This window comes from Dendrobium catenatum, unplaced genomic scaffold (genome assembly GCF_001605985.2).
Source record: "Dendrobium catenatum unplaced genomic scaffold, ASM160598v2 fragScaff_scaffold_542, whole genome shotgun sequence".
In the NCBI taxonomy this organism is placed as follows: Eukaryota; Viridiplantae; Streptophyta; class Magnoliopsida; order Asparagales; family Orchidaceae; genus Dendrobium; species Dendrobium catenatum.
In genome coordinates this window covers 3,074,320-3,086,256 of record NW_021319004.1, presented here as the reverse complement: position 1 = coordinate 3,086,256, position 11,937 = coordinate 3,074,320, and the positions used below count along the sequence as shown (strand labels likewise).

General features: G+C 34.7%; 2 protein-coding genes across 4 annotated transcripts in view; one reads left to right on the top strand and one right to left on the bottom strand.

Moving 5' to 3' along the window:
* The first annotated feature begins 1,463 nt into the window (after positions 1 to 1,463).
* Positions 1,464 to 4,474, top strand: LOC110108187 (ethylene-responsive transcription factor 1-like). Its single transcript, XM_020838721.2, has 3 exons — positions 1,464 to 1,823; positions 3,249 to 4,142; positions 4,239 to 4,474. Exons 1-2 carry the CDS (start codon positions 1,556 to 1,558, stop codon positions 4,112 to 4,114), a joined length of 1,134 nt encoding a protein of 377 aa, XP_020694380.1. The 5' UTR covers positions 1,464 to 1,555; the 3' UTR covers positions 4,115 to 4,142; positions 4,239 to 4,474.
* A 6,362-nt stretch (positions 4,475 to 10,836) lies between these two features.
* The window catches only part of LOC110108158 (phosphoinositide phosphatase SAC2), a 19,709-nt gene continuing 18,608 nt past the window's right edge, over positions 10,837 to 11,937 (bottom strand). For all 3 annotated transcript variants that reach the window (XM_020838677.2, XM_020838684.2, XM_020838692.2), the window contains one exon: positions 10,837 to 11,169. In XM_020838677.2, the coding sequence (XP_020694336.1) occupies positions 11,080 to 11,169 (90 nt within the window). In that variant the 3' untranslated portion in view covers positions 10,837 to 11,079. The remainder of the gene's footprint in view (positions 11,170 to 11,937) is intronic.

Genomic DNA, 11,937 nt, shown 5'->3' with positions numbered 1-11,937 from the left:
AACTGAACTGTTGTCATTCTTGTTTCTTGGTCTACGACCTCTGCCCCTGTTTGTAAACAGCGCCAGATTGGGATCGTGAGACGAGGAGTAGCGCGCGGCATCAGACGCAAGATTAATTTCCTCACTGAGCAGTAGAGGATAGAGTTGATCCAGCGTCAAAGACAAAGAGGTGGTACGTATCGTAGTCTTGAACGATTGGTATTAAAGGGAATGAATCTTAATATTTTGTTTTATCATGAGAAAAATAAAGTTGATCCATTTTAAATGTAAATGAGTGAAGCATTTTTTTTTTTTTTTTGGATTATTTCACTTGAGTGAGTGTAATGGATTGTTTGAACCTTATTTCTAAGAAAAAATTAAGAATTTAGACTTCAAAAAGATGAGCATTAAATAATTTTAATTTTAGTAGTCAGAAAGTAAATTTTACTATTTTAGTTTTGCTTTTATTTTTATGCATACATATTGTAGAATAGCATTAAATTATTAGAATGACTTAGAATATTGATAAATACCACCTTAGAAATTTTGAATTTATAATCATACCAACAAATAAATAAAAAAGCTGGCTAAATGAGCTAATTAGTTGAGTCACATGCAGCTCAAACTCAACCTCATTTATGACTTAAATTTAACTCATCAAATTGATTCTTTTTTTATCTAAGCGTTCATTTGGGACGATTATTAAGGAGACTGTGATTTTTTTTAAAGCTATTGCAGAAAATAATTTTTTTTAACAAAAATTTACTAAAAATAACAAAAAAATAATCACCAAATAAAAATTATATTTACATTTATGAAGCCTAAATCTTTAATAAGCCTAGCTCAAATCAACTCATTTGTATTCCTAATTGATAACTCAGTATTTTTCAAATAAATTACAATAATTAAAATATCATTACAACTCATTAAAAAAAAAGAATATTCTATGTATATTCTTTCTCATTTTAAATATTTATTTTTAACATAAAAATTTAGCATCGATGAATAGTGTTATGCTACTATTGGCGACGCACTGTTCACATCCTGAATTTTGATGTATGGTTTAGCATTCGAATGGAGCGAATAACAGATGGTATACCACCGTATTGTGATGGTCTTAAAGATGTAAACTAATTTTGCGCATTAGAGCTTTGATGATGAGAAGAGATTATTCTGTGCGAAGTCCGGACGGAAAAAACTGTCTGAATTGGTGTGTAATTATTGAGTATTTGTACATACTCAGCAAATACTCTATAAATATCCAATAAATAAGCAAATACTCATAAAATATTTGACGAATACTCAGCAAATACTTACAAAATTCTCATTAATACTCACAACCGAGTATTATATATACACAATAAATACTCAATAAGTATGCAGCAGATTAGGACCGTTTTACCCCTAATAATTTCTCAGTGCTAATTACAAGGAGGGGTAAAAAATATATTTCCTCGTATAAAAACATTTTTTTGATTTTACTAGTTCAGGCGTCACTTCTTATAGCTGATTGTCGAGTTTGCAATTTTCTTCTTAGAAGCCAAAGAAGAGAGTTGTTTTCCTTGTTCGTTTCAAGATGTGCGGAGGCGCGATTATCTCCGATTTCATCGCAACAGCGAGACCGCAGAGGGTCACCGCCAACACTCTCTGGCCGGATCTGAGGAAGAAGAAGAAGGGAGGCCGAAAGATTCGATCGGCGGAGATCGAAGATGATTTCGAGGCTGATTTCCAGGAGTTCGAGGACGAGACTGAGGTGAGCGAAGTGGTCGATGAGTACGACGAAGATGAACTGATTGAGCTAAAGCCGTACGCATTCCGCCAAAATGGGACGCCTTTATCCCGAGGTAAGCACCATTACCCTTATTTTTGTGTTGAAATTTAGTTTAATCAATGATTTCCTTTTGATATAGTTTATGGGGGCGGTTATTGGATATCATAGCAATTGGCTTTTCATTGTGGATTTAATTGGAAATGGAGCATGCGAGAAAGGATTTGATGATATGCATGTTGAAGTTTGCGTTGCGATTTTTGTGGGCTCTCGACCTTTTTATTTTGTCTGCTAATGTTTCTGCCGGATAGGGTATTTTGATGAAGAACCATCCGTGTTTTCATACGTAAATTATCATTTGATATTTCAGATTCTTACTTTTTGAGTTTTAAAGGCTCCATCATGAGAAGTTTGACCTGATCTTAGTACTTGATATGTTTCACATGCTTGCGCCTATCTATTTTTTTATATCACTTGTGATTAAGGTTCCTTCTGCAGGAGTAGCGTGTAATATGTTTATTCTTAGTGATTTTACTTGTATATTGTAAGATTAAGGAACTGATGTTCTCATAATTGAACTTTCATGGAGTGCAGTATGGTGAGCTTGCCTTTACTAATCGATTGTACATGAATTGTCCTGATATCCGATTTGTTCCATTGATATCGTGATTGCTTATCAATTCCAAAGGTCTTAGCAAATTAAGAATAAATTTGAATTTTGACTGGTGATATATTATTAATCTTATATAAATAGAGACGGCCAGATGTATGTAAAGAGGAGGAGGAAGAAGAAGTTTCAGTTGAATTGTAGGAGTTAATTTCAACTTTTTATTTTTCCCAAGATAAATTTCTTCTCTTGTTAACATTTGTTGGGGTAAAAAACTTCTTTTTCCTTAAGACAGGAAGACGAGCAGGGGTGTTTAATCTGGTAGTTTCTCTCTCATTGAGATAACCATAATCTAAAAAAGAAGGGGAGCTCTAAAAGTTAGATCTTTTCTGAAGTTTTGTTTTCTTTTCACTTGAGAGAGGACAGAAACGAGAAGCTTCTGTTTAATTGTAGGAGCTTATTTTAACTTCTTTTCTCCCCTCTTCCTAAGATTAGCTGCCCCCCCAAACTTTTTTTTGGTTATAAGAGGGGGACGGATGATCAGGATTTAATTTGATATTTTCTCTCCCACTGAGATAAAATTATCTGAAAGGAGCTCTATAAGTTAGATCTGTTTTGGGGTTTTTATTTTCCCCTTTGAGCGAGACAATAAAAAGAATAAATTGAAGGTAAAATCATAAATTGAGATATTCTATTTGCTTCACCATAGATCCCATGCGGTATCATAAAAGTTGCTTGAATTATGTTGTTATAATTCCTCTTTGTTTCATGAAGAAAATTGTCCATACAAGAAACTATGACTGCATGCTTACTTTTATTTAGTTGAAAACATAAATTATTTTGCTTGATTTCTTTCATACAATTCTCTTTTATCGTTATCATCAACTCCCCAAGGGATCAAAGAGAGTTCAATCATTGGGAAATGCCCACAATTTGATGGACCTGCTGAGAAATCGGCCAAAAGAAAGAGAAAGAACCAGTACAGAGGAATCCGTCAGCGCCCATGGGGCAAGTGGGCAGCTGAGATCAGAGATCCTCGCAAAGGAGAGAGGGTCTGGTTGGGGACATTTGACACTCCTGAGGAGGCTGCCAGAGCTTATGATGCTGCAGCGCGTAGAATTCGGGGTAAGAAAGCCAAAGTGAACTTCCCTGATGAAGCCCCTAAAGCTGTGCCGAATCAGGTGAAATTGAGCTCACCAAAAACAAAGAAACCTAACCTTTCCAAGGAGGTGAACTTCAATCAAGTATTTGGTTTTCCAAAAAATGCATATTACGATGTCAATTCTAGTCCAGGGCTTGGGAAGGAGGAGCCCCTGAAGCTTGAACCAGCTAGTTCATCACCTGCTTTGAAAGCTTTCTCACCTCCCGAGGAAGTCATGAATTTCCTTTCCGAGCAGGAAAGCAACTCTCTGAATTCCTCAGACTTTGGCTGGGACCATGATTCTAATATGCCAGAGATCACATCAATTCCTCCTTCAATTTTTGAAGATCATGAATCTGGATTCCTGGAAGAAAGCGCACCAAAGAAGAAACTCAAAAACAATTATGGTGAGGTGGTCTCAGCTGATGAGGATGCTGCAATGAAACTCTCTGAGGAGCTATCAGCCTTTGAGTCTTACATGAAGTTCGGGCCATTTCTTGAAGGAGGCTCAGATCTATGCTTTGATTTCCTTCTTGGTAGTGATATGACTCAAGATGGGATCAATTTCATGAACCTTTGGAGCTTTGAGGACGTGCCAATGTCAGGAAGTGTCTTCTAAATGGATTTCGGTAAATAACGAGATAAGTGTAAGAATCCCCCTGCTCTGTTCCAGTTTGTAATCTTAGATTGTTTTTAATTTTATCATTAATTATGTTTATCCACTGATATATTTTATTTTTCAGGATTTATGTTTATGGAAGTTATGGAGAACCAGAATTGTTAGCCAGCTCTGATGTGTTTCATTGAACTGTGTTTTTTGAAACAGATATGAGATTCTATCCTTCAAAACTTTATATACTGTTGTTTATATGTGATGCGTTGTTTAGATCTTGAAGATATATTTATGTATTGTTTATATGTGGTTGTCTGGAACTTATCAGTGCTTCTCATGATTTGTGTTTCTTTGTGTTCCTGGAGATGTTTCTGAGGGGACACTTGGCTGCTTGAAGTTCATGTTTTGTAAAGTCATGAATTTGGCTTCATTTGGGGTGGCTTTCTTACTGCTTCTTAAAGCAAATTTCTTATTCAAAAATTAAAAATTTTCAACTAAAAAATTGCTTTATAAAGCAATAAGAAAGCTGTCTCAAAAGAAGCCTTTATTAGTTCCATTATTTGGTTGGATAAACTTTAAAAAACCAATATTGAATTTGAACTCTAAAACCACCCAAGTAAAATTTCTCTAATGCAATGATTTCATTTTCATACACAAAATGATTGAAAAAGAAATCTTCTTTTTTAAAATATATTCTGCATCTTTAAGCAACTAAAACTGCCCCCAGAATGATGCTGCAATGTTATCAAGCATTTGTGGTTGGTTTCTTTCTGCAATTCTATCACTTCTGCACGACTTTTGTATTAAAAAGGTAGAATTCTGTCCTCCATTGCTGAATTAGTACTAGTATTTCTCTACTTTTGGATGGGAGGCATTGAAAATTTTGTTCAGCAAGTTTTGTAGGCTTGCCGCTGCTGTGTGTGAAGAGTTCCATGTAGAACTGAATGCTCTCAACCTGGTCTTTGTCTGCTTCTAACCTGTGATCTGTTTAGGACTTCAGATATCTCCTACTCCATGAATTGTGAATTGGAAAGGAAATTAAGAAATGAAGAATAATTCATTATGTATAAATCTGAACTGTTCGACTTCTCTCAGGGATATGGATATAATTTCATACAAGTGATTATCTACAGGTCCCGGAAAATTATTACGTGCGGCGTCCGGATTCGTTCATAGGCAAATCCGGACGCACTACATCATCCGGGGCCCGGTGCATCCGATTGACGTGGCGAGTCCGAATTCACCTCTGAATGATTAGGACACCGCACTTAATAATCTCTTGCAGGTCACATTGTGGAAAGCCAAATTCAAATTGAATTGTGATACCCAGAAACGAGACAGAGGACCCACTTGTCTTTTAGAGGAAGTGCTAGAAACTTTTAGTATTTTCTTTTAGGTGTGGGAGCTAAGGGTTGGTGTATCCATGTCTTTGCAAAAATGCTATGCAAGTTTGATTTGACAGAATATGCTGCGTTTGTGTGCTATATACGCTTTACAAAGAGTATGCTTTGCGCTAAATTTGGATTTTTGTCTTTGGCTGAATAACTTCTAAGAAATAATTTTTGGCTAAAGAGCAGTCTTAGCAATTATTTCTGCAACTTGCTACTTACTATTATTTGGCTTGGGCTTCCACTGATGGAATCTAAATTAGTACTCTACTGTTATAATCAGTTCTTTTCTTTCGAATATCTGAAACATCTTTCAGTCACCCTAATTGTTCATTGCCTATTCAGAATTTAAAGATGTTTTACAGTATAAAATTACTGCTTCCAAAGGTTTTTGAAGTTATTTGACCTATTTTGTAGAGGAAACTGTAGTAGATATTTTCAGTCTAGGCAAGAACTTTTGAATACATTATACAACAATAACAAGTCTTTATTCAACTATGTGGGATCGATTACATGAATCCTTTTTCTCCATGCTTGGTTGGTGCGCTATGGCCATAGTCATGTGTTAGGCAAGTGGAAAAGATTGTTAGGTATGGTGGATGGATTTAATGCCGAAACTCTGTACTACTGAGGAAAAGAAAAGAAAGAATAATAATAAAAATAAGCTATGCTGTCTCTTTCTTGAGCATCTAAAAATGACTCAAGGCTTTAAACTTTGAGACAGTTTTTTTTTTTATTTTTTAAAATAATTTTTTATAATAAAAATTTTAATTTTTAAATTAAAAAATTGTTTTAAGAAGTAATAAAAAAATCGCCTCAAATGGAGCCTAAATTTTTTGAAAATTTTCTTCAATATTCCTGTCAAATCAAAAGGTGGAGATTTGACTCATGTTATCTTGAAATTTAAATTGGACCATCATATTCTTGCTACTGATACAACTGGAAAATGTGTCAACTTGCTTTAGGAAATGGGACTTTATGTCATTCTTTATATGGCATTAGTAAAATTGAACTGTTGAGAGTGAGGATTGATGGTATCAATTACCTCAGTCTCTTTTGATGGCTAGCACAAGTGAAAATGTTGGAGTAGTTTTGTTGACATATAAGATTAGAGATAGTTTTTTCAAGTGGTTTGGTCACATAAAATAGTGGCCTTCAGATGACCCGTTTAGGATAATAGATGTATTAGATTTGATCTATATTAAGAAATGTAGAGATATGCTTAATAAGATTTGGATAGACAATATTTGAAATGACATTTATTTATTATATCTAAATGAGAATTTGAACCCTAATAGGTGATGCAGGACATAAATGCAATGAATATGATTTGATTAAGAAATTTGCACACTTAAATTTTAGAGAACAATAATAAGCAAAATTTTATATTGATTTAAACGATAAGATAAAACACTAAGGTGATAAAATAAGCTAAGGCCAAAACACATGCGTAGAAGTTAAGATCATAAAATAGTCAATTAATCTAATGTTGCATATATGGAAGGTTTTCAACAAAATTTCTATGCTAACAATAAGATTAGTCACTATGCAAGGATTCCTAACTCAACTTCCTAAATTACTATGCTTTAGCGGAGGGATCAACAAGAATCTTTGTGAATCAAACTATAACCACAATTGAAAGGTGAATTATGAAGATATAAGAGTATGAAGAAAAGTTTATCAAGGGAAAGACAAATACGGAGCTATGACGTAGTTGCTTTGGTGTTGGGGAAGCGGTGGAAAACAACACACAACCCCTAACTGCCTTAGGACAACAATTTGATGATCTTTGGCGGGTGGGCAGCAAGTTCCTTTGAACTGGTTTCTCTAAACATCAAACTAAGGCTTTTGGACAGCACACGATGATATCCGGGTGGCAAGACAGCCACCATAAACAGTCCAAAAATTCTGGACAACAATCTGCTCAGGGAAATAAGGTTTTTGACGGCTAGGATTTGCTTGGAGGGGCAATTAAGTTGGCTAGGGGATAGGGAGAGGTGGCAGCTGGATTTGGGAAAAAGACTAAGGGAATTGATTTTAGAGCTTAGTAGGGAATTAATTAGATAGGGGAGCTAGGGTGGGCCGACCATGCATGGGGAGTTAATTGGTGAATTTATGATTCCTTCCAATCTTAGGTTGCTAATTATGGAAAGAGAATTAGAGAGAAATCTCTAATCAATTTCAGATTTGAGAGGATTTGGGAGTTTCCAAAAATAAACCAGTCTCATTAGGAAAGGGTTTCAAATTCAATTTAATTGGAATTTGAAATTTGAATTCTTTCCAAAGTTAAGATGATCTAAATTAAGAAGGCATTTAATTCTTTTCCAAATGAGAGGTTTTTATTTTGGAAAGCATTAAGGAGGAGGAGACATAGAGGGGTTGGCAGCATCAAGAGGAATTTGGGGAAATTTTGGTAAGGTCTTGATACTTACTTAGGTGGGATTGTCAACTTACGGAAGAGAATTTAATTCAAACCTAATTTGAATTTGATTTAGAAACTTTCCTAAAATAGGATTATATTTTATGAAAGGTTTCAAAATTCAAAATTGATTTGAATAATTGAAATTGAAAAGTTTTCCCAAAAGAGGCTAAGTAAGAAAGGAAAGTATTGATGAGGAATTTGAAAATTTGGAGGCAAGGGGATGGGGCTATGGCCGGCGGCTAGGTTAGGGTTTGGGTAAGGGGTCAGCGGCTAGGGTTGGGAGGATGTTGGTTGGGTGGATGGTGGTACTAGGCCGGCGGCTATGGGGAGGGAAGGGAAGGCTGATTGTGAGGTAGAAGAGGGAATGGGTAGGGGCTTGCCGACAGTGGAAGGGAAGGAAGAGGGAGGGAGGAGGGGAGGAAGAAAAGAAGATAGGGAAGAAAATAATCATGAATCCTGATTCTTCCAAGGTTGGTGGGTGATCTGTTACCCTCTCATAGGGATTTCTCTCCAAAGCTCTCAAGCTCTCGCACAAATACAACATTGCAGAAATTTTCATTATCATTCATTCATTAACCTCAAAAGAAACATATGGGGCTTATATATAGCTTCCTACAATAAAAGAGAAATAAAAAACCACATTGCACCTAGGGCATACATACGACAAAGCTCTTAAGTAAGGGCAAAACAGGAAAATCTACTAAAACAAATACATAAAGCACATAAATAAAACAAATACATATGAATACTCAAAAATAAATCGGCGCGATCTAGACCGTCGATCCTCGGTCGCGACTCTGAAAGACCTTTCCTGATCCGATGTCCGCATCAATGGACACAATAGACTTGATATCGTTGTAGTTGCAAGTCTTTTTAGATCTATCTTTACCTTTCTTAAGGGCATTGTTTGAACATAATTCTATTTATCTTATGGTGTTGTCAACACTTTGATTGAATTGATTGTGTTATTCAATGATCAATCTAATCACTTATTAGAAGATAATTAAGAACTCTTCATCTTGTAAGGATCCTCCAAAATAAGAAAGGGTTGCTTAAAGATTAATTTTGCTAATTCTCTATTGAGATCAACTTTGTACCAGATGTTAACTCAAAGCTTTTTAATGGCATCTTTGTAGAAGGACTTCAAGCTGAAAATTTTTATTTAGCATTGATGAGAGAGACATTCCAATTGTATGTGAACTTAAATTATTATGTTGAAGCTTTTATCATGCAAATGAAGCGATTGAGATACATCACCAACAACCTAAGCAAAAAAATAGGATGCATGATTCATCAGAGGTACTTTGGTTAGGATTTGTGAAATTGGTTTGTTTATTGTAATACCCGCCTCCAAAACAATAGATTGGTATTAGGAGTAAGATATGATTAGCATATATTGAAGGTTCCTTGCTTCTTTTCTCATATCTTATAGAATAAGAGATACTAATGACTGATCGTAACTAATTTTTTTAGTTTAATTTTTATTATATATGTTATTTTAATAAAGACTCTATCATTAGCATAATAGAGTGGGTGGCCTTTCAATAAACATCATAGAAATGTTAGTCAATATAGTTAGTTATATGAATATGCTTAAATTTTTTGCTTTTCCAAATTTAGTTCTTTAAAAGAAGAGCTTTGTTTTGCCCTTTCTTGTGTCTAAATATAATAATAATATATTACTATTATTATAAAGGTGCTTTCACATAAAAGTAAAGAAATTTGACTTATTTTGCAATATTTGGGGTGTCTCGTCTTGGAGAAAATTTTCAGTATTTTAGATTATTTTCTGTTTTAATTTCAAACTTCAAAGTAGACTCTAAGATGCAATTTGAGCCCATAAATGCGTTCAAGCTTAATTTTTTCTTAGCAATTTCTTATCTAAGACTATAAATATGTAATATGCACATAATCCCCAGATATATAACTAGGATTCCAAAAGCTTATTAGGAAATAAACCAAAATGTAAATAAGTAGAATATCATTAAATGAGCTGGCAGTGTATTCTGTTCTCCTCATACCTGCAGCTTGTCTATATATAGCCATGTACCTTGCCTGTTTCAGATCAGTGAATAATAAAATCATTCTCTATATTTCTTCTTCCTGCTTGCGTTCAAGAACCGAGAGTCTCTATTCAAGAACTCTTAGGTTCTACATGGTATCAGTCAGCTCGTTCCTTCAGGGCATACAATGACGACATCTTCCATCTCTCCTCCCGAAATCTCCGGCACGTCTACTCCGAGCAATCCTCCGGCCATCTCGTCTACCTTGAAGTTTGTAGTTTCCAATCTTAAAACGATTGTGCAAACTCAACTTCAACCGGAAAACTATCCCATCTGGAGATGGCAAATCTCCAAGGTTCTTCGTGCAAATGGGTTCGAATCGTATCTCTTTTCTCCTTCCTCGCCTGTATCCCCCATTCTTGATCAGGCAGACGGCTCTACCCTCCCTAATCCTGAGTATTCTACCTGGTTACTCAACGATCAAAATTTAGCTGCTGCCATCTGTTCCACGATTTCATCTCCTATTCTGCCTTATATTATCCACCTCGACTCCACGTTTCAGATCTGGCAGACGCTTGAAACAAGATTTCAATCCACTAATCGTTCCAAGGTTATTCAATTAAAGAATGCCTTGCATCACATCTCTCTTAAAAACTCATCCATTACTCAATACCTGTCCGACATCAAATCTCTTGTAGATCAAATCGCTGCTGCCGGATCCACCCTTGACACGGAAGACATAGTGCTTCATATTCTCAACGGTTTACCCCCCTCATATCAATCGTTTAAGACTTCCATTCGCACTATGCTTACTCCTATTAGCCTCGACAACCTGTACGCTCTTCTTCTTAGCGAAGAAATTAACATTGCCTCGGATGCGGAACTCTTAGGTTCTACAAAGCTGAGGAACTAAAATACATGAAAAATGCTTAAACATATATACATTATTTGAATGGACTGTATCTAAGATATCTATCTACTAAAAGAATAGAATTTACAGTATAGAAATTGAAAAAAACAAAATTGTACAAATTCAACTTGCGAAAATGTACAGATGGAAAAATTACCAGAGTTTCTCAGTTTCTTGTTCAGCTGCTCCTAAAATGTTATGTTGGTGTATTTATTTCTCTGGCCGCATACTAAACTCAGAAATTTAGATCAATAGCAAAGAGCTCCTCCATGGTTGACCCAATGCACGAATCTCTCAGAAAATTCACCAACATCAGAATTCTGCACACCAACGGTGGCCTGCAATAACATCAAGATGAAATCAACATCATAAAAGCTTGTGTTTAGGTTGTTAAGCAGTTCATGCTCACCTCGTAAACTGACGGGTTAAAAGACCAACATAATATCCAGACCCAATTCATTAAAAGACTTAACACAATTTCATTCGTTTATGCTAGTATGGAAGATTTTGTAGAACTTTATACAGAATGGTTTGCAAAATGTTTTGCAATTAATCAAATCCAAGATAGATTTGTAAGATTGGCGCAAGCAGATAAATCTGTTATCTGATATAAGGCGAAATAAAATCATGCACTTTTTGAAACTTGGGAGACTTGGGCTTCATTTGAGATAACTTTCTTACTACTTTCTAAAGAAACCTTTTCATATAGAAATTTCTTATACTAAAAATTTTTGTACTAAAAAACTGCTTTAGAAAGCAATAAAAAAGTTGTCCCAAACGAAGTCTTTGGTTAAATATGCTTTTATCTTGTTTTTTTAATTTTTTTTTTTTGGTTTTTTCACGTTAAATCATGGTGTCATTTACTTTTCGCTGCTTTTACTTTCTTGTGTGTTTCATCATTGTGATGTTTACTCCTCGTCTCATTCCCCAACATTTAATATTTTATTTCAATTTTAAATATTTTAGATTTAATATTTTATTTCAATTTTAAATATTTTAGATTTAATATTTTATTTCAATTTTAAATATTTTAGATTTAATATTTTATTTCAATTTTAAATATTTTAGATTTAATATTTTATTTCAATTTTAAATATTTTAGATTT